Below are 23,136 nucleotides of genomic sequence, written 5' to 3'. Positions count from 1 at the left end.
CCCCACCCTGATATCAGTCCCATTTTACAGCAGTGGCACCATGCAATATTTGTCCTTTTGGATGCAAGCATTTTAAAGCTTTGTCTGACATACTTTGGACATGTTGCCAGGAGGGACCAGTCGTTGGAGAGGGATGTCATGCTTGGAAAGTGGATGGACAGCACAGGAGAGGGAGACCCTGGATGAGATGGATTGACACAGTAACTGGAGTAATGGGAGTAGGTGTGTTGAAGTCAGTGAGGCTGGCTTGTGATAGGGCAGGCTTCAGAGCTGTTGTGTATAGGGTCCCAGTGAGTTGTAGGCAGTCAGTGGCACATAACAACAATAACAAGTCTTATTCCACTGTTTATTTATGTAATTGTTGTGTCATGCTCCATTGTGAGCCTATCTCATGTATCCACTGTCCTGTCTGCCCACATTTAGCCTGTATTTTTGTTGGTACCAGCAGCACCTCTGAATATTTTGTAATCTGTGCTCTGGTAAATGTGCCTGTGTGAGAAAGTCTATGCTTAGGACTAGACTTGAGAGACATTGCTTTTATCAGTGCTTAATATTGCAAGGGAACGCACCTTGGCTTGCACAGTGATGTTTGCTCTGAGCACTGCACAGGTGGACCTCTGATGGTGTTCTCGAGAGCACTGTACAAGTGTGCCACTGATGATGGTGTCTGAGCACTATATTGTACAGTTGTACCTCCGATGGTATTCTCTAGAGCACTGTACAGGGGTACATCTAGTGGTTCTCTGAACAGTGTACCTCTGAGCTACAGAAAACTTGGCTTGAGAACAGTTTCCAGTTTAGCATATCTGGTAAAATGCTATCTCCCCACTATCTTAACAGCCATTTTCCAAGTGCTTATGAGATGGACTATGTTTATCACTTGTTTTCTTGTCTACTTTTGACTCAAGTTTTGTTCTTCACGTGTGAGAGATTCATTGAGAATTTATTTCTCTGTGTGTGTGTGTGTACGTGAGATTTAAGATAGGGGCCTGATTTCACCCCCTTGTGCATACCCAATCTATTTAATATGTCCATTTCCTTTTCTTTCTGCAACTCATCCACACAGTTCTATCTCTGATATTTCTGTCTATATGTAGCACTGTTTTTAGCTTCTGTTTCCATCATTTTCCTTATTCTTAGGCTAATACCAGCCTATCACAGTTACTAACAACTTGATACTCCACTTTTATTTTTCAGAAATATTTTGGCTGACTAAAATATCTAGTATCTTACCGTGGGTTCTCTAGGTGGCTAGCTTGTGTCCCAGGAACAAAGATCAGTGGATGAAGATTCAGAAGCAGGGTCAAGAGGGAATGCTCTGCCAGAACATGTTAGATAGTGGACGTTCCTGATCTTAACACCACAAGCCACACCCTGTCACCTGAGATCTGTATGCAGCTCCATAAATCACATGGAATCTTGAAATAAAGACAATTCTTGCATCTAATATAATAACTAATGTGTACATCTGAAAATGAGCCCAATTTTCAGTAATGGAGGAAACAAAGCCTATAGATAAATATATACACACGTCCATCAGGATTGGAGGAACACTTATTAACCTGTGTTATGCAGATAGCATAACCTTGCTTGCTGAAACTGAGGAGGACCTGAGGCACTGATTGCAGAAAGTCAATGTCTGTAGTCTTCAATATGGATTGAAGCTCAACAAAAAGAAAAAGATTTTCACTGGTCCAGTTGGCAGCATCATGATAAATGGTGAAGAAATTGAGATTGTTAACAGCTTCAGTTTGCTTGGTTCCACATTAGCAAGAAATCTGCCAAGAAATCAAAAGAATTGCATGGGAAAATCTACTCTCAGGGACCTCGCCAAAGTACTGAAGAACAGTGATGCCAGTCTAGAGATTATGGTGTGCCTGAGTCAGGCCATGGTCTTTGCAATTACTTGCTGTGCATCAGAGAGCTGGACAATGACTAAGGAAGAAGAATTGATGGCTTTGAGTTGTGGTGCTGGAGAAGGGTATTGAATATATCATGGAATGCTAGGAGAACAAACAGGTTCGTCCAGGAGAGGGTGAAACCAGGATGCTCCTTTGAGGCAAGGATTCTGAAGCTCCGTCTGACATACTTACAGCATGTTGCCAGGAGGGACCAGTCCTTGGAGAGGACGTCATGCTTGGGAGGGTGGAGGGACGGCACAAGAGGAAGAACCTTCAGATGAATTGACTCAGTGACTGAGGTAATGGGAGTAGGTATGTCGGAGACAGTGAAATTGGCTCAAGATGAAACAGTTCAGAACTGTTGTACTTAGGGTTGCTATGAGTCACAGGTGACTTGATGGCACATAACAACAACATACACATATGTCAAAACAAGAAATAGCCATAACGCTTGGAATCCTTACTCCTCCACCTGGTTGTAGCTGGTGTTCAGAACTGCTACCTTTCGTACCTTTGCCCTCAGTGGGCACCTCAGCTGGTCGTTGTTCTCTGCCCTTACTGCTTGGAGGTCAAGACAATTAGTGGTCAGGTCACAGTGAATTGCTCTCTCCTCCCCCTGGTCCGTTGAGGATGTCTGGGGGAGCTCCTGTATTTCTGACTGTTCATGTTCAGGGAATTGCTCTCTCGCCTCCTCCTGATTTTGTGAGGATGTCTGGGGGAGCTCCTGTGTTGCTGACACACTCTGCTTCCACTGTGTGATGTCATTGAGGTTTCCCATTGGGAACTGCCTTTTGCCTGTTGTTCCAGTGGACAACAATGGACAGGTATGGTCTGTAACTTCCAGTTCTGTGGAATCAGTAATGTGTCGTCAGGGGGAGTATTCTTTCTTTGGAGACATGCAGGCCAGAAGAGATAGGGTAGCAGGGAGAGGAAGTGAAAATGGGCAGGTGGGCTACCAGGGTTTACAGCGGTGCCCTTCCCATCCCCACCCCCTTGGTTGCTGGGCCTCTTACTCCTGGGTGTCAGAGAAACAACTCCATAGTTTGGAGCTTCATAGTTTAGCAGAGAATACTATCCCAATTGGTGCTGTAACCTCCTGATGGCCATACGGGTGTTCTCAGCTTCAGGGTGATGGAGTGATCAGCCTTCTGAAGGACAGTGCTCCCAGCTGTGCTAAAACCTCCTGACAGCCATTCCTGGGAGCTGTCATGTTTGAGGTGACACCCAGCTATGCTGTAACCTCCTGATGGCCAATCCTGGGTGCTCTCAGTATTGGGCGTGACACCTCCGGTGTGCTGTAACCTTCTGACACTGTTTCTGGGTGTTGTTAGGCTTTGGGGTGACTCCACCCAGCTGGGCTGTAACCTGACGGCCGATCCTGGGTACTGTCAGGTTTGCCTTCGGAGTAACTGGGACATGGTAAGACCAGTCAGTTCCATGAGTATAGGCCTCTTGCTACACTTGCTTTGCAGTGATCTGAGTCCCTTGGCCCAAGGTGATGCTATGTGGGATGGTTTGGCAGTACACAAGGTATTCTGTTAGTCTGTGGATAGTGGTTTTGGCAGGAGCAATGTCTGAAGGAAGGGAAGTACTTTTCAGAGTGAGTGTCTCTGAAAGAACAAAGTGTTAGCCTTTCTGTGATTGTAATGGTCCAGCATCATCTGCTTGACACCAGGTCACTGGCTGACCACCCTGAGGAATAGTTCCATGTTGAGGACTCATTGACAGCCTTTGCTTCTGGAAGACAGGACACTCAGCAGTGACTTTCTCCGAGTGGGCCTTTGTGAGTGGACATCAATGTCACTGGGCACTCTGCTCATGAGACCACTGGAGACAGTGAGAATGCTGTCAAGAGGCTGGCTTGTTTCCACAGCATGGACCATCCTACTCCACTGTTAGATTGCCAATTCAGATCACAGTCTTTTTAGTCACTTGCTATGCATCTCAGAGCTGAACAGTGAATAAGGAAGACAGAATTTATGCCTTTGACCTGTAGTGTGTGGTGTCAGAGAAGAGTGTTGAATGTCCCATGGACCACCAAAAGAACAAACATACAAGGCTTGGAGAATGTACGGCAGAGTGTTCCTTGGAGACAAAGATGATAAAGCTTCATATCACATCCTGTGGGGATGTTGCCAGGAGAGGCTTTTTCTTGGCAAGGGACATCATGGTTGGGAAGACAACAAAGGACGACAGACAGACCTTCAGCCAGATGGATTAGCACAGTGAGGACAGCAGTGAGCTTGAGCGTGCCAGAGATTGTGAGGATAGGACAGGGTTCAGGTCAGTTGTTTGCAGAGTCATTTTAATTGACAGCACTTAACAGGCACAATGTCCCATTGTTAAAATTTTCCTCTGCCAAGGTCACTGATGAACATTTACAGGAGACAAATGCCTTCACTTTTTTGCCCTATTCAGAGAGGCCCATTTACACACACACATCTGCTTCATACCTCTTCACTAGTTTCCCAGGCATGCTCCTTCCAAGTCCTTGACTGTCCAGCCAAACCACTGGTCACACAGCCCAGGAATCCATGCACAGTTGCACATCTGGCCGTTTCTCCTTTCAAGTGAAGTGAAGCCCTGGGCGCATGCTGGGAACGTGGAAACTGCCACTTGGGGTTTCCCTGTACCAGTGTCCTTCAGGGAGGTCCCAGGAAGGGGACTGCTGTGCTGTGGCTGCCTACGGCCTCCACATTGTCAGATGCCCTGGCAGCAGGTTCTTCCTCAGATCTTCAGGTCACAGCTGAAAACCAGGAGAGGGATGCTGATGTGGCAGCAGTGGAGGCTTTGGACATCTGAGCCTCTTCTTCATGCCCTTTCCTCCCTAGCCTGCCCCTGCATATACACCATTTCCATTCCATGGTGCAGTGTCACTTTATGATGGGGTCAGATGGCTCGAAGGCCAGGGTCCATGTTCAGTCTTCTAGGATACAATAGCAAGCCAAAAGTGTTTCTTTAAAAGGAAGCAGTTCTCCATAGAGGACAGCAGGACTGCTTCAGAAATTCTGTGGATCAGTACTGTGCTTACCACCAGAAGCTGTCAAAGGCCCCTGACAGCTCTGTATAGCAGCAGCCCATGCCTGATGCTGGAACTTCTGTTATGGCCCCCTTTCAAACTAGCAGCTTTTCAAGTCACTTGGTAAAGAGCTAGAGAGTACATCCAAATGAGGGCTGTGGTACTTGATTTTATCTGTGGGGGAGTGTGTCGGACACAATGACATACCTTTAGAAGAAGCATCTAGTCGTGCTCCATGCCACTGGACCACTAGAAAGTTCAGTCAAGTTCAAGGCACTTGAATTCTTGTCATATTAATTTCCCTACCTGTAATATGGAAAGTTCTATGGCTTAGTTGTAATAAGTTGTGCGGCCAGCTCTAAGGCATGTATTTCAAATCCACCAGTGAATCCTGGGGAGAAAATGGTCAATCTAGTCCCATCTAATTTAAAGCCTCTGAAAACCTGCTGGAGGGTCAGCTATGAGTAGGTATGACTCAGTGGCAATGATATATATGCAAATATATGCCATCAACTCCCAACAGAGTAGACAAATCTGTCTTAGAGGAAGTGCAACTCTGGGCATCTTGTCAAGAGGTGCAAGCCTTAGAAGAAGACGTGCTGAGAAATGGAAAGAGGGAAAGAGAGGAAGACTCCTCAGTTAGATGGATTGACTAACTGGGCTCAGAGATATCCGAGATTCTGAGTGGTGCACGAAAGGACCAGGTTCAGGTCTGCTGTCCACAGGGTCAGCCCCCAACAACAGCTGAAGGCAGATGTGGTAAAAACCAAGTCTAGAGTCACTGACATTGCTTCCATGTAGGTCCAGTCAGCATGGTGCTAGCTCTGTTAACACCCCGTGAAAGGTTTGGTGACAGAGCTATTGTGGACTCACCGATGGCCTGGGGCTGCAGAGTGGTGGGGGCAGGGGAACGCAAAGTTGCCAGGCCGGTGCCAGGAGACACCGATTGGTTCAAGCAGTTCATATTATTCGTTCAATCTGGAACAGCAGCTGCTACTGGGGTCATCCTCCAATTATATTTATAAGAACGCCATCACTTTTCAAGGTCCATTTGTTTTCTTCACAGGTCAAGCAGGTACATGGAATGGGGATCTGGTGGGAACTGCCGACTGTGCCCCCCTTGAGTCCTTGATGCAGGCCATCCGAAACTGAGGCATTGCTTGGCATTTGCTATCCTCATAGCTAGTGGCAAGTCCAAGACTGGCACTTGCTTTACCAACTTGCATAACCTTTGCTGTTGATTAAATGGCACCATGTCAGCCCCCACTGGGCTGCTGCTGAGGGTACCTCTTGTACATTCTGAAGCAGGGGTTTGGGCTCTTAGTTCTCTTGGCTGGCTGTAACGGACACTTCCGTTTAGGAGTCCACATGTAGGTGCCAGCTCTGGGTATGGCCCTCTTGGTCAGTGGTGGGGCAGATTCTTACCCTGCTCACGTCAAATTGTACAACCCCATGATTAATCCCCACCACCAGCCCCTGCACATCCTCATCCCTCTGCTTCCAACCTTTCCCATTCCTCTTGGATCCTTATATTCATTCTACAATAATGGTTCTAGACATCCTAGTCCACAACATCAACAGTCTTCTAAGCATCCTGAAAAAATCTACAACCAGGAGAGGCTAAAATAAACAAATGGGACCTTCTAAGAATCAAATCCCTATGCACATCCAAAAACTCCAACAGGGTAAAAAAGGAAGCCACAGACAGGGAAAAAATATTTGGTAATGATATGTCAGAACAAGATAAACAACTCAACTGAAAAATGGGCACAGTACATGAACAGACACTTCACCAAAGAAGACATTCAGATGGCAAAAAAAAACCAACACATGAAATGTTCAAAATCCTTAGCTCTAAGAGACATGCAAATCAAAACAACTATGAGATATCATCTCATACCAGCAAGAATTGCAAAATTTAACAGAACAGCAAACAACAAATGCTGGTGAGGTTGTGGAGAAACTGGAACACTTATTCACTGTTGGTGGGAGCGTAAAATGGTGCAGCCACTGTGGAAGGCTGTATGGTGCTTTTTCAAAAAGCTGCAAATAGAAATACCATTTGACCCAGGAATTCCACTACTGAGAATATATCCCAAAGAGACCATAACTGCCACTCAAGCAGGTATATGCACACTCATGTTTATCATGGCTTTGTTCACAACAGCAAGGAGTTGGAAACAACCCAAGTGCCCTTCAACAAAGGAATGGATAGAGAAGCTGCGATATATTCACATAATGGAATACTATGCTGCATTGAAAAACAAGGAACTCGTGCAGTATTATTCAAAATGGGTGACCCTGGGGGATATTATGCTGAGTGAAGTATCTCAGTCACAAAAGGACAAATACTGCATGGTGCCACTGTTGTAAAATAGGACTGACCTTGGGGTTGGGGGGAGACTGAGAAAGATGGGTTCAATAGTGTATGCTGCATTGAAAAAGATGAGATAACTGTTCAAAAGGGATGTATGATTAGGTATTATTGTCATGACATGAGTCCAGAACGAAGGCTGCATAGTGGAGTTGACCTGGGGAGAGATTGTATCACAATGAAAGAATTTTACTTTTCAAAGAGAAGAGCGAACTGGAGGGGAGGGGTGGGCAGGGAGAAAAATGCAACCATAAATGAATGGAAATCCAAAATCTGTGTAAATTTTTGTTAAAATTAATACTAAAAATGAGGGGGAAACAGCCAGTATTTATTCTGTGGGACTGAGTTCACTCCAGAAAACATTTTGCTGGACTTGATCTTTAGGGCGCTGATCCCTGCCTGCGTTTGAACTGCTGACCTCTTGCTTGGCAGCCAAGCACCTACCTAACCATTGCCCCACCAGGGCTCCTGCTAGAGAGGGAGATTAGTATTTCAGAGGGCGGCCACAGGCAGCAGCTAAGGCCGGGTGGGCCAGAGGAGCACCGACCGCCAGCGCGCGATCCCGCGAGCGCTCCCCGACGTCACGTGCGCCCTGACGTCAGGGACTCACCGACGTCACGTGCGCCCTGACGTCAGGGACTCCCCGACGTCACGTGCGACCTGACGTCAGGGACTCCCCCGCGTCACGTGCACCCTGACGTCAGGGACTCCCCCGCGTCACGTGCGCCCTGACGTCAGGGACTCCCTGCGTCACGTGCGCCCTGACGTCACCCAGCGCGCGGAGTGGCTTCCGGTGTCTGCTCGCCATGGCGACGGCGCTGTGTCGCGGCCAGGAGCTCCCGGAGGAGCCCTCCAACCCACGGACGCGGAGCGCCGGGCCGCACTGGGCCGGGCCGGCGGTGGGCAGAGGGGCAGCCGACGGCTTCGAGGGCGTGAGCACCGACCGCCTCAAACTGGAGCTGCTGCAGGAGATGCACATGAAGTGAGCACGGCGTCACTCCCCCGCCTGCGGTCCCCACGGTCCCCACGCCCGGGTCCGGTCTTGGTCCCCATGGTCCCAGGCCCCCGGTCACGGGCCCCCCGGTCACCGTCCCCACACCCCCCACGCCCGTGTCCAGTCTGCTGTCCCCACGGTCCGAGTCCTCGAGCCCAGGTCCTGTCCGTTGTCCCAAGGGTCTGGTCCACCCGCTCAAGTCCTGTCCACAGTCCGAACGAGTCCAGTCCACACGCAGCGAGTACGCACTGTTGTGCTCAACGGACTGAGAGGCCGACGCTGCAGAATTCCAGGCAGAGTCCTTTACTGGCTGCAAAGCGGGAGAGGCCCAGCAGGCAGGACCCCCCTTGTGTTTTTGCTCAGAGGCTTTTTCTACTCTTACTCCAGGGGCCGTGCTGGCTGCAGCAGCCTACTGTTCAAAACACTTAAGAGGCAAAGAGATACAGGACAACGTTTTGCTGTTGAGACAATTCAAGGGCACAGAGTTACATGACCAGCAACCTGCAGCTGAAACATTTGAAGATACATTGTAGACAGCAGCAGTGACTGTTCTGGGAACCAGTTCAAGGCACAGTTCTGAGACTTGGGCAAAAGATTTTTAGCACAGGAGTTTAGCTACTTAAAATGGAGTCTTTTTGGCTTTTCATGCACCTCCCGAGGGTAGTCCACACATCCTGAGTGCAGTCACTGTCCCCACGGGTGTAGTCCCCACGCAGGAGTCCAGTCCGCAGCTCCGGGTCCAGTCTGTACCCCTGGGTCCGGTCCATACACCCCAAGTCCAGCCCACACATCCCAGGAACCTTTCTGTCACCTTAGTGCAGTTCTGTGTGGACTGTCCCTCAAAGGCCCTGCCCCAGAGTTACCATGCCTCTTCCAGCTGTAATCAGTTCAAACCTTGTCCTTTCAGTGACGAGGAGCCACTTAGTAATGTGTGTCAGAGGGGGGCTCTGCTCCACGTGGTGTCAGCCCCTGGATTTCGGAAGTGTCTCTCCAGGCCCTTCTTATGAGTCCCTGTAGATGGACTGTTGGAATGCCCAGCCTTTGATATAGCCACATGTGTGAACCCCGCACCACCAGGGACATGCTTTCACAGACAGTTTAGGGAACACAGGGCCTGCCTTTAGGGTCAAATCAAACAGACTATTAAGCAGGCTAGGTGGACTGTGGTCATTGTTGGTGGGTGCTGTCAAGTCAGTGGAGATTCAGAGTGCCCCTTCCCTGTATGGGGAGTGGGCCTCCATGTAGCCCCGTCCTCGTCTCTGCTGTGGACGGCCATGGCTGCAGTCAGTGTGTGTCAGTCCAGCTCAGGGGAAATCTCTTCTCCAGTGCTCTGTCCTCCAGGACCTGGTCCCTCCTGGCCCAAGTGTGTGAGATCACTTCTCACTGTCTTCACTTATAAAGATCACTCTGGGTGCTCTTCTCCCAAGATCGGTTTGCTTGCCCTTGGACAGAACATGGCATATTCAGTCTTCTTCAACACTGCAATTCAAAGGCATTAATTCGTCAGTCTTTCTTATTTCTTGACCAACATTCATACCCATAAGTTGTTGCCAGGTGCTGTCGAATTGAGTGTGATTCATAGCAACCCTGCAATGAGCAGATCTGAATCCTGTCCTATCCTGTGCCATCCGCATCCTGTCTGATATACTTGAGCCTGTTGCTTCAGAAAAGATCTAAGAGGTGATTGGAAATACCATTGTTTAGTTCAGGTGTGCCTTAGTCCTCAAAGTGACAGCCTTACTTTTTAGCCCTCTTTAAGAGTTTCAAAATAGTGATTTTTTTTTATTATGAAAATTTTGCCTATTTCTATAACTTTTTAAACATTTGATGATGAATTGTATAACACTCCTTTTTGCTCTACAACATTCTGGGTTTTCCTCTGATGAGTTCAGGGGGAAAAAAACACCCCAACCTTCCACCCTTCCTAGTCCTTAAAATGAGAGGGAAAGCATTCCGGAAATCCACCAGTAGCCAGGAAATTAAAAGATGTATTACTATGGGGAAGTCTGCTGTTAGTGACCTCTCCAAAGCACTGAAGAGCAATGGTGTCTCTCTGGAGATTAAGGTGCGTCTGATACGGGCCATGGTCTTTGCAATCACTTGTTATGCATCAGAGAGTTGGACAATGACTAAGGACGATAGAAGGAGAATAGATGCCTTTGAGCTGTGGTGCTGGAGAAGAGTATTGAGGGTACCATGGACTGCTAGGAAAACAAACAGATTCATCCTGGAAAGGGTTAAACTGGGCAGCTTCTTGTAGGCAAGGATTCTGAAGCTCCATCTAACATACTTTGAACATGTTATAAGGAGGGACCGGTCCTTGGAGAAGGACAGCGCAGGAGGGGAAGGCCCTCTATGAGGTGGATTGATTCAGTGACTGGGGTAATCAGGATGGGAGTGTCAGAAACAGTGCAATTGGCACAGGACAGAGCAGAGTTTAGGGCTGTTGTACATAGGGTTGCTATGAGTCACAAGTGACTCAACGGCACATAACAACAATAACAACATATATTCAAATGCAAGGAGACACCCACATAGGTGAGCAGGAATGATTCAAAAAAATACGGCTGAGGAACAAAGAGATGATGGTACAGCCTTTTGTTAGTCCTTGGCTCTTAGCAGGGTGTGTGCAGGTGGGAATAGGGTTTATTGGATAATGGAGTTTAGAGGATTTCCAATGATCGATTTCAGAAACTAGTCACAGAGGCTTCCATCCATAGTTATACCAGACCACCACTGAGAAGGCTAGTTATGGTGCGGTCCTAGAGCACAACTGAGGTAGCTACCTATGATGGACACAAGACCACCACTGAGAGAAGTAGCTATGTTGGGGTCCTAGACCACCACTGAGGTGCCCGTAACTAGTTACCTTGGAACTTTGTGAAAATCCCTTGGTTGTAGAACCTTAATTCTCCAAACAGCCTGTTAAACAAAAACCTTCAAGTTATCTGGGAAACAGTTATCTGATTGTAAGATTTAAATGCTTTTTGTTAGATCTTTGTCATGAAGAACTATTTATTAAGCCTGTTTTGAAAGAAGAGAGCCGTGTTGGGAGCCTCTTCTAGGAGTGTGTTTCTTCTGCACCTGGTTAGCCCCTGTAACTTCTTATGGTCAACACGGCCAACTGGGAAAAGATTTCAAGTTGCCTCTCTGCATTGCAGATAAGCAAAACACGACATGCCTGACAGGAAGGAAGCCAGTTTAATTCAGCAAGAATTGAGTTTTATTTATTCTCTTATACTCAAAATTATTTTAATGAATGTTTCCTTTGAAATTATAATCACCCTTGTGTTTATTGTCATGATGCTAAAACACCTATTCTGAGAACAGGAAGTCCCTCCATGACCTAGACAGGCTGGAGGTTACCTGCCGCCATGGGTCCAGCCAGAGCAGTGCAGGGGAGGACGGGGGAGGATGAGGCCCAGTGGCTGCAGCAGCCTGAGCAGCATGGGGGAGGATGGGGGTGGAAGGACAAATCTGTATCTGTTGTTCATGGGCCCCTGACAATAGCAAGAGCATTCATATACTCTTGAAAAAAGCTGTGCCTATTCTGAGGACAAGTTCTATACATTTCCTTTGGAAGAAAAACAGCTTTAGAGGTTATATTGTTATTGCTGTTAGGTTCTGTCCAGTTGATTCAGAGTGAACAACCCTGGTGATAAAATGATTAAAACGTAGGACTGTTCATGGGAAGGTTGGAATTTCAAAGCCACTAGCAGCCCTTTGGGAGAAAGGTGTGTCTCTCTGCTCCCTAAAGATTGCTGCCTTTGTTCTTAGATGCTGTCTGTTTTCTTCTGATTGTCATGACCTCGTGTCCAGCAGAATGGAACTGCCTGCCCAGTCCTGCACCATGAGCCCACTGCAGCCACAGTGTCACTCCATCTCCTGAAGGTCCTTCTTTCTGCTGACCTTCCACTTGAGCAAACGTGACATCCTGCTTGTTCCACCCCTGTGGACACCATGCCCAGAGTATGTGAGACAGGATCTCCTGTCCTCCTACTAAGGAACATGCTGGTTGCACTTCTTCCAAGACAGATTTGTTCTCTGGCCATCCGTTGCATGTTCACCACACAGCTCAAGTGCATGCCCCTCCAGCTTTTCTTACTCATGGCCACTTTCTCATGCATAGGAGGGAATTGGAAATACCACTGTGTGGATCACACAAAATTAATCCCCAAAGTGACATCTTGAACCTGTAGAATTTGAAAGAGGTCATTTGTGGCCCATTTTCCCAGTACAATATATCCTCTTACTTCTTTATTGTTTCTTCATATTCTGCTAAAGCAATTTTCTCTGTAATTTACTGCCTTTGAAAATCCACTGGAGGGAGTCCATTCTGGCCCAGTGGCACACAACAACAACAATGAAGTAGATTAAAGGAAATGCTTGCTTCACAAGATAAAAGACTACCACCATCAATATGAATTACATCTCAGTGCCAAGAAGACAGATTCCTTACGTCTGGGCCAGTAGGTAGCATTATGAGAGCAGGAGAAAAGAGAAAAGATGGCAGTTCTTATGAAAAAGATGTCATCTTACTTGGATGCACAGTCCCAACCCTTGGTATCAACATTCATATTCATTCCATTCTTTTCTCTCTCTCTCTCTCTCTCTCTCTCTCTCTCTCTCTCTCTCTCTCTGTCTCTCTGTCTCTCTAGAATTGATCCAGAGAGCATAGAGGCTTGTGAGTCCCAGGTTCTTAACTGAGCTGAGGCCTGAGGCACCATGGGTCACACAAAGCAAGACACCCCTCCCACATCCTTAACAGACAAGGCGCAGTCCACTCCTTTGAGCCAAGACCCCAGTCCAAATCACCATTTACCGCAGATCTTGTGGCAGGAATGACTGTCCATGTGAGACCCCATCAAGGGTGTGAACACTTCAAAAACCACAGAACCACAGGCAGCTGAGGAGAGACAGCTCTGACCAGCACACCAGGCAAGCAGACTCTTACAAGAACTCATGCTGTTGTGTTGCAGCTGACTCATAGCTGATCCTCCAGAGGCAGTACACCACATGAGGAGATTGTCTGTCTTCCTCTGCAGCTGTGCATCTGAACCACCAGAGCAGTATTGTCTTTGGGTTAGCCACCAGAGTCCCTGAACTCTGTGAGGCCATGTTAAGAGTGAAGGCTTTCTGGCATTCCGGGCCACCTTTCCTTGCTAGGACCGCTGGTTCTCTTTGTGACCTGCTCGCTGCTCACTGAGAGATTGCCAGTGTGACCTCGCTTGCAGTTCTTTGGGAAAAGGCACCGTCTCCCGTTAGCATTTCCATTCTTGGGAAGCTGGCAGAGGCCTGTGTTCTGAACTCAACTGTGTCTCCAGCAAGCCCCGGCATGACAATGCTCCCTGATAACTGTTCCTTGAAGCAGCACGCGCCAGTTCCCTGTGTTGCCATTTTTAGGTGAGTTGTAATGAACACAAATATTTTTCCTCAACAGGGATGTAGTGCAGCTCTCTATGCTTGATATAAAACACAAGATAATGGAATTGGAAGCCAAAGTCGGCGTTGGCAGTGAAGGTACATAAGTGAACAACCTTACCTATGAATATGGTAGAACGCGTTTCTCTCTAACAGATGCCAGTGGTGTGTTCAAGTACAAGTGGTTGAAACAAACTAATATGCTTTCCATGTTGCTGTCTGGTGACTTCTGTCATCATTTATGGATGTGGCTAGAGTGCAGCCACACTGTGCGATTGCAATCAGTGTCACAAACCAAAATGGTTTTGAATTATTGAGTGGAAAACCAATCTGCTCTGTAAGCTTTCTTCAGAATAATAATAAGTAGGTAGTTACAAACTAACTTATTGAGGCTTTAAAATTTGCATTTCAGAGTGCCCAACCTATTTCTATAATTCTTCCACCTGCCAAACTGGTCAGGTCCATCATTTACCCAAGCCTCTACGGCAACACTTCATTTCCTTATTAGACAAGAAAATATCACAAATTTCCTATTAAAACTTAAGTCACACACTTCAAGTCTTTCCATACGGATTTGAGTGGTGAACACACTCATTGACACCTACACGCCTACTCCCTGGCCTTCGGAATCTGCCGGCTGCAGGGATGTGATGCTCTCACTTCCAGACCACAGCATACAGCAAATATTACAATAAGCAAGTCACGTGCAGTCAGTCACTTGGTGCAAAAAGAAGTTGTGTTGACACTATACTGTAGTCTGTTGTGTGCTGTGGGGTTGGAACCAACCGAGCTGAACCTCCACTGGGTTTTCAGAGGCCATAAATTGCATGGAAAGAAATTGTCCATCTTTCCCTTGCAGAGCAGCTGGTAGATTCAAACTGCACCTGCCTTTGGGTTTACAGTACATCTTACAACTGTGCCCCCAGCGCTCCTTGTTGTGTGTATATATTGTGTTTGTAGTAATTGTGAAAAAGTTTAAAGTGTTGTAAGAACTACTCGAGTGAGACACAGAGGCACAGAGCGAGCCATCATTCACTCCCGATGCAGCATGTCCCAGCACCTTCAGTTTGGAGAATCCACAGACTGCAACACAGGGGTGCCTGTGTTTAACTGAGACGGGAGTCCTTATGTCACACTGATGGCCAGCCCACGGTGTGAGAGTGCGTGAATGCAGACATGGACCACCCTGACCAGGAGCCATCATTACTACCTGAAGACACCCAGGGGGACAGTGCAAGTGACGTCAGGACACGGAGCTGTCCAAGGGTCACCAGTACAGGGAAGCTGATTCCATCAGTCTTCTGCTGATGGTAGAGGGAGGTTCCCAGCCCAGGGAGGAGAGTTGAGAGGACACGCTCTCCTGGCACTTCTGCTGGTGATAGTTGTCCCTCGCCTACATTTCCCTCTCCTTGCTCTTTTCCCCCTGTGAAAGTGGATACAGCCAACACCCCAGGGCACCCCTATCTATCAGCTCAGTCCTGTGAGGTGATAGGGACACTCCAGGGAGACCAGGAGCGGCTGCTCAGTACTGTGGCATAGCCTTGTGAACCCTGTGTGGTCAACATACCAGGACTGAGGTACGCTAGAGACACTCCAACCCCTGTCCATCAGACCAGGGGTGTGACATGAGGGGATGCACTCTATCAAACCCTGCCCATCAGATCAAGGGGTGGCATGATGGTGTTAACAACCCAGAGACCCTGTAGATCTTATTTGACTGTGACATAATGAAGAGACATCACAGAGAAACCTGTATATATTGGCTGTGACATGATGGGGACACACTGCAGGGAACTCTGTACATCAGATCCTCCCCTGACCCCCCCCACCATCCCCATCCTCCCCATCTCCCTCACCTTCCTCATCCCATCCTCCCTATCCCCCACCATCTTCCTTATCCCCCACCATTCTCCCTATCCCCCTCATCCTCCCCACCCTCCTCCACCATCCCTGTCCCCCTCATCTTCCTCCACCATCCCCATCATCCTCATCCTCCCAGTCCTCACCCTCCCCATGCACATCATCCTCTTCACCACCCCAGCCTCCTCCACATACTCATCCTCCCCATCATCTCCCTCCTCCCCATCCATTTTCATGATCCCTGTCCTCTCCATCTTCATCTTCCCATCAGCCACATCCTTCTCATTCATCATCTTCCTCCCCCCATGAGCTCCATCCTCCCAGGATGCCCCTGTTCTTACCACCACCCTCATCTTTCTCAATCCTTCCCATTTCCATATTTTACTCATCCTCCCTCTCTTAACTGAGAAAAAAGCAGTAGAAGAAATTTCCCCATGCTTCCACCAACCATTAATCCCACTGTTTATGTGCAAACACCTCTTTTTCACACACTGAAGGTTGGGACAATCCTGTGTGAAGTTAGTTTATCAGCGCATTTGTGCTCTCATGTCTCTGCCAAATTTTGGTCATTCTCACACTGTTTAACTGTTTTCCTAATGATGTTAGTTAGGTGCTGTCCTGTCAGCCTACACCCATAACAGTCCTTGGTACGGCAGAAACCTTGTCTGACTGTGCTCCATCCTACAATCATGCCTGAGCTTACACCTGCTAAAGTCACTGTTTCAGTCCGTCTCATGGAGGGTCTTCCTCTTGATAGCTGATGCTCAGTGTCTTTCTCTAGGGACCATGACATTTAGTAGATCCAGTATAGTGAATGTAGTATAAACATAACGTTATATGTTCTTGAAAGCCAAAACACATACTGGCTCTACTGCAGGTTTGGTTCACCCAACCTGCAGGGTCTCCATCATACACTTATGGACAATGCCAGATTGAGCTGGTTGGTGTTGGTTGAATGCATAACAGAGATGATTGGATGATCTTGATCCCCCCTCCTCTTTTGCATGCAGGTGGTGAATGGAAAACCCGTTATGAAACCCAACTTGAACTGAACAGTCAGCTGGAAAAGCAAATTGCTTCTCTCAAAGAGAAAATGGAAAAATTCCGTGGAAATCCATCAGGTTCATGAGCAATCCTTATTTTTGTTTTGTTATTTGGGTTAAAACCACTGTCACAGTGTTCTGACCCTTTTGGAGGCTTGCAGCCTAAATTCGGGGCACCAGCTCAAGGGGAGACCTTCTGTCAGCTCTGCAGGCAGGTCTTTGTCTGCATCTGTGGTTCTGATGCTTCTGGGGAGATCTCCGTGTTTCTTGGTGTCAGGCTTCCTCTGGGTCTAGGAGGTACAGAGCATGGGGACCCTGGGCCTGAGGACATGTGCCGCCCAGCTCTTCTTTATTGATGGTATTGAGGCCTCTCCTCCTCTGCACACCTCTTCCCCTTTATCTTGGCAGTGATCTGAGTCTGAGTGTGGCATTCTCATATGATCCTTCTATGTTGGATCAGGGCTGATCACAGTCAGTCCTGAGAGCCTATGGTGGAAGGGAGGTTACATGATTGTGTAACTGCCACATTACATCACTATCTCTCTGCCATGAAACACCCTCACATCACAGCCTCACGTAACCCTCACTTCACCCTCATGTCACCCCCACTTCATACCCTCACATCACCCCCACATCGCACCATTATGTAATCTACATGTCACACCCTAACATAACCATGGTCACATCATTACATAACCCACCAGGTCACACCGTGACATAACCTCCACATCACTTGACTGTGTAACCACCAGGTCACACTGTTCTGTAACTGTCACATTACTTCATCCAGTAACCATCATGTCCCATTGTGGCAGAACTACCCCATTAGGGCTCGGCTTGCCTGCTACACCACTGCAGATTATGGCCCACCCTGATTGATATCATTCCGGCAAGGACACACCATTCAGTCCATGATGGCCGCTGCAGTCATAACAGCTTCTGTTTCCTCTTTCATAGATAGACTGTCTTCCATCCGCATCTATGAACGGATGCCATTGGTAAGTAAGAGATGACCAGAAGCAGTCAAAGTCCCCTTTTCCCTCTTTCCCAGTACTCTGGGAAGTGACTGAGAGGCTGGCCTCAGGACAGTGTTTGCTACTAGAGGAGCATCTGTGGTTGTGTGACCAGGCCTCCAGCTTCATCTCCACCATCACTGTTGGCCAGGACTTCTCTTCTTCATGATTGTGATTTGAGTCAAAATATACAGAGGAACTGGTGTTCTAGTCCACAGTTCACCCACCTTAGATGTTAGCTACACTGTAACCACACTCAGTATAACCCTCCCCACAGTGTAACACACTCTTGCCTTCTCCTCCCATTTCTGTTATTCTCTTTTCACCCTTCCTGTCTTCTGTTCTTTATTCAGACCTTTGATCTTGTGGCTTTGATGTGTTTCTTTGTGGTGTTACTGGTCACTGTACTGTTTTGCTGAAAGTTGTGTCCCAGCAGTGAGTTTAGTTGTAGCCCTGAAAGGTTACCAGAGGCCTTTGGGTGTTCACAATCTCTTGCGGACCAGTAGGCCAGGTCTTTTCGGAGTTTCTTTATATTTTCCTCCCATTCTTTGAGGGACCTTTTTACTGCAGGCCCTTCAGAGAGGTGAACAGTGAGAGTAGCTGGACACCAGCTACTTCCGGGCTCAGGCAGTTGAGGCTGAAATTCACGTGGCCCGTAGGTCCTTTGGACCAGTAGTCTTGGATTTGCTTTACTGATCTTTATTCTATATTAAGAGAGACCGGGCATTGCACACTTTGTGCCCAGCAAGGTAAGATGCTGACCTCTGTGCACTGTGCACAGCAATTGACTTTGTGCCTGAGACTGTAATCTAGAGCCTGCAGGCGGGGCAGGGGTTTGCTGCAGGAATATGTGGTACGAAGTGAAAATCTCAGGAGTCTGCAGGCTGGACTTTAGTCACTTGCGAATGAAAGAGCCTACTTAACACAGAAATGCAGATCTGATTCATGCTGAAAATGAGGTTTCCACCTTAGTGAGCATTGGATAATACCAGGGTCAGAGCACTTGACCACACCAGCCAAGCTTCCTGTCAGGGTGCAGCCTGGAGGTCAGCCAGAGCGACAGTTTGAGGGCTGGACAGTACCAGGGTACATGGTGCTGGTCTCCCACACATCATGCCTTACACATAACCATGAACAGTGGGGTAACAGGTACCCATCTTCTAAACAGTCAGAGCTTAACACATGACCCTGATGGATGCAGGTGTGAACTGACCACTCCCGTCTGTGTGGATTCCTGAGTTCCTGGTCCTGTGACCACAAGTGTCACAATTACCTATTTACGGTGTGGAGTTGTTGTCCAGTGGTGGAGAGGTGAGCCACTTACTGCTGTTAGGTGCCGTCAAATGAGTACAACCCTTAGCAGTACTGTGAACAACAGACCTGAGCCCTGTCCTATCCTGTGTTGTCCTCACATTCTTGACACACTAGAGCTTATTGCAACAGTCATTGTGTCAGTCCACCTGGTCAGAGGTCTTCCTCTCTTTTGTTGACCCTCCACCTTACCAAGCATGATCTCCCTCTCCAAGGAATAGCCCCTTCTGTTAACATGCCCAAAGTACGTGAGGTGAAGCTTTATCATTTTTGCCTCCAAAAAGCACTCTGGCTGCACCCTCTCCAAGACATATCTGTTTGTTCCTTTGGCAGTCCAGGGAACACCACAGCTCAAAGGCATCCATAACTGAGAGTGGCATCTTGGACAGCACCTTGCCTACTACAGCGCCTTTTGCCCCCTGAACTGCTGCGTCCGTGAGTGCTGAATGCAGGCCTTGCTCAAGCAGTTCTGTGCTTTCTCCATGCATCATACCATTGCTTATACATGGTCTGTTGTGCTGCTTGCCTTGCAATAAGGCCTGGCAGTCTGCTCCCATGAAGATGACGCCTGGACAGTCCTGTGGGGACGGGAGCTCCCAGGTCAGACCCAGCTCTTGCCAACAGTGACAAGGACTGCCACCCTCCAGGAATCATTTCTGATTGAGGCCCATGAGTGCTGTGTGGCACCACCCAGCTCTTAACCATCCACATCCCTCCCATTGTGAATGCCTGTTTCTCCCAGAGCAACTGCTGCCACAGAGGCTGAGCCTTTCTACTCCACATGAGGGGTGAGCAGTGAGACAGGCTTTACCTGAAGAAGGGACAGCCTTGGACCTCGGCGTGGCTGTCGCCTCGGTTCTTCTGGGTTGTCACGGTGGGCATGTGCACAGCAGTGGGGTGGGTGTGAACAAGCCCCCCGTGCTGGGCAATTCTAAAGATGCTCTCAAAGAACCATTCATCGTCTGTTTCTGGTACTCACTCTTACACTGCCTTGAATTTTAACTACTGTTTCCTTTGTGTGTTTATGCAAACTCTGGAGTGTGGGCTCATACTCTATTCACAAATATTTGTATAAGAACACTATTCTCCTAACTGACTTGTCACCACTGGGCCAGTTGGCAGCACCGTGATAGATGGAGAAGAGATTGAGGTTATTAACAGTTACGGCTTGCTCATCTCCACAATCAACACTGTTAACACTAGCAGTCAGGAAATCAAAAGATGAATTGCACTGGGGAAGTCTGCTGTCAGGGACCTTTCTAGAGTGCTGAAAAGCAACGATGTCAGTCTAGAGACTAAGGTGCACCTAATCCAGTCCATGACCTTCACAATTGTTATGCGTCAGAAGGCTGCACGATGACTAAGGATGACAGAAGAATCATTGCCTTCGAGTTGTGGTGCTGGAGAAGAGTCTTGAACAAACTATGAACTGACAAGAAAACCAGTAAGTTTGTCTTGGAGAGGGTGAAACCAAATTTCTCCTTGGAGGCTAGGATTTTGTAGCTCTGTCTTGCATACTTTGGGCATGAGGCCAGGAGAGACCAGTCCTTGGAGAAGGACATCATGCTTGGAATTGTGGAGGGACAGGGCTGAAGAGGAAGACCTCAGATGAGATGAATTGATACAGTAACTAGGGCAGTGGGGGTTAGTGTGTCGGAATCGGGAGACCAGCTCAGGAGACGGCTTCAGAGCTGCTGTGCACAGTGTCACCGTGGTTGGCACATAACAGCAGCAGTTGACTTCTACAAGGAGCTTTGGTGGTGTAGTCATGGGAGTCAAGCTGCGAGCCCAAAGGCAGCCCCTCTAGAGGTTCAGCTCCACCAGCTCTCCTCGGGACAAAGGTGGACAGTCCCCTTTCACACTGCTTGCCTCTGAAAACCTGTTGGAGCATCAGCTATGAGTTAGTTCCAGCTGACCAGCAATGAGAGAGTGCAAAAAGTCTCAGAAATTTCATTTAGAGCTCAGGTGGTGGTTTCTCTCTGCAGCAGCATTGGAAGGGCTAGAATCTCTTTGTTAGCTGCTACCTGGTTGATTCTGACTCCCCACAGTCGTCTGTACAATAGAATGAAGCCCAGCAGTCCTGCACCATCCTCCCACTCCTGCTATCTGAGTCCATGCTTGCAGTCCTGGTCAGTCTACTTCATTGGGCATGGTCTTCTCCTTTGCTGACCCTCCAGTTTACCCAGCATGATTTCCTCTTCCAGGGACTGGCCCCTCCCAACGGCATGCCCATAGCATGTGAGATAAGGCCATCCTGGCTTCATTCTGCTCAGATTGGCTTGTTCTTCTAGTGGTCTGGGGTCTACTCGGCAGTCTTCACCAACAGCGATGTCCAGAGGCATTGATTCTTCTCCTGCCCTCCTTGTTGCTGATCTCTGCCGAAGGGTGAGGTGCTTGGAGACACCATCTCTGGGCCAGCTTCCCAGCAGCCCGGGCTCAGAGTCCCAGGGGGAGGACACGTAGGCCGAGCCTGTGCGGCTGCTCTCTCAGTCACTAGTCACATGAGCCACACTGGGCTCATAAGGGTCTTGTGTCCTGTGAGGAACCAGGGTGGCCTCAGAAACACATGGCACGGCTTCCCTTGATTTTCTTCACAGGCAAGTTGGTATTTGGGGAGGGGAACCTTCAGGTTAATTTTTAATCCAGTGGATAATTAATTTTCAAAGACAAATACTGTCTGCCTGAGAAATGCTGTTTGCCTGTGAGTGGACAGGAGGCCTGATGGTGCAGCATTAAGTGCTCAGCTGCTGAGAAGTCTGTAGTTCAAGGCCCTGAGGTATGTCATGGGAGGAAGTGGGCCTCAGTTAAAGAAGGCAGCCTTGGATCCCAGTGCGACAGCCCTCCAATGTCCTGCAGGACTGCTGGGAGTCAGTCAACTCGAGAGCAGTGTGGACTTCGCTTTGTTTCTTAGGATCAGACAGAGAACTTGGATCACGTGCAGATTTGTTCAGCACCTGCATTATTCTGAGATGCCAGAGCTTGCCCTATTTCTGCTGACCTTGTTATCCTCCTAATGCTGTGTTAATAATTTTAATAATTATTAGCAGATGGCTGGCAGGTAAGGTGTGAAGGGCTGGCTGTCGCCGTGTGTCAATTTCAGGGTACTGGGTCCTGTAGCTCAGAGTTCCCTCCCAGAGTTGCTGGGTGAGATTTCATTGGGTGTTACCATTTGTCTTTGAAACTCTCTGAGTAGATTTTGGACTGTGACCTGAATAAAGATCTACGCAAAGATCTACACAGAGTATTTGGCTTGGAGATTTCTTTTTCTAACATGTAAGAAAATGACAGCAACCTGCCTTTCCACTTACAGTAGTAGTTTAAGGATGAAAACCACAAGCAGAATTGTTGTGCATGGTTTCTGGGGACCCTGACTAGCCTTTTCTCAGAGTTTACCCACCGTGCCTTGGAATTCATCTTGAACAGCTCAAGATGGGCCAGCTAAAAAGGGAAGAGTCCCACCACGGAGTGAACCTTTTCTGTGCCATGTTCCCGGTCTCAGCTACCAACAGTCACCCCAGGGCAGGGAGCCTCCATGGTTGCTCTGGTACAGGCTCTCCCTCCACCATCGCCAGTCTGACCAGTGGCAACACAGGTAATACTCATAGTGGTGAAGGCCACCAGCAGCAGAGAAGCACAGCCAGCGGAGGGGGAGAGGCACAGTGACCTCAACCCGCCAGTTTGAAGGCGACAATATCTGAGTGCGAACTCCAAAATGAAACGCATTAACGATCACAGTTCTGAAGACCTGCACAGCTCCAGGGGAACAAGATCGCCCCAAGACTCAGCGGGCCTGTGCCTAGCATAAGGAGAGGTGGGCGCAGCAGCTGGTAGTCAGCAGAAGGGAGAGTTTCTGAGCTTGAGTAGAAATCTGACCCACTTCGCCAGAGAGGAAGGGGTTAGAAAGGGCAGCCAGAAAAGCAGGAGCATGGGGGCTCCTCACGCAGGACAACCCATGACTCACTAACCTGCTTTTGGCTGGGGGCAAAGGGCACAAAGAACCCTGCTTTTTGGGTCAGCCTTTTTTAAAAAATATTAAATTTTATTAGTTTTAATGAACATTTACAGAGATTTTGGGTTCTCATTCATTCATTGTTGCACTGTTTTCTCTACCCTCCTCCCCAGTTCGTTCTTCTTCCCCCCACCCCGAATGTCTGTTTTAATTGTCCCATTGCCATAGTGCTTATCAAAGCCAGTTCTGAT

The 23,136-nt window shown here is 48.2% G+C and overlaps 1 protein-coding gene across 1 annotated transcript in view; it reads left to right on the top strand.

Annotated features, from left to right (window-relative positions):
• The first annotated feature begins 6,173 nt into the window (after window positions 1-6,173).
• The window catches only part of CCDC169 (coiled-coil domain containing 169), a 36,634-nt gene continuing 19,671 nt past the window's right edge, over window positions 6,174-23,136 (top strand). Inside the window, exons 1-7 of the mRNA XM_006879641.1 lie at window positions 6,174-6,203; window positions 7,727-7,891; window positions 7,999-8,276; window positions 13,729-13,795; window positions 14,934-14,946; window positions 16,580-16,690; window positions 17,570-17,610. Coding sequence (XP_006879703.1) covers window positions 6,174-6,203; window positions 7,727-7,891; window positions 7,999-8,276; window positions 13,729-13,795; window positions 14,934-14,946; window positions 16,580-16,690; window positions 17,570-17,610 — 705 coding nt within the window. The remainder of the gene's footprint in view (window positions 6,204-7,726; window positions 7,892-7,998; window positions 8,277-13,728; window positions 13,796-14,933; window positions 14,947-16,579; window positions 16,691-17,569; window positions 17,611-23,136) is intronic.

The sequence above is a fragment of the Elephantulus edwardii genome, unplaced genomic scaffold (assembly GCF_000299155.1).
Source record: "Elephantulus edwardii isolate Elephantulus edwardi_28Jun2011 unplaced genomic scaffold, EleEdw1.0 scaffold00004, whole genome shotgun sequence".
Taxonomy (NCBI): Eukaryota; Metazoa; Chordata; class Mammalia; order Macroscelidea; family Macroscelididae; genus Elephantulus; species Elephantulus edwardii.
This window is presented reverse-complemented; position numbering and strand designations above follow the sequence as displayed.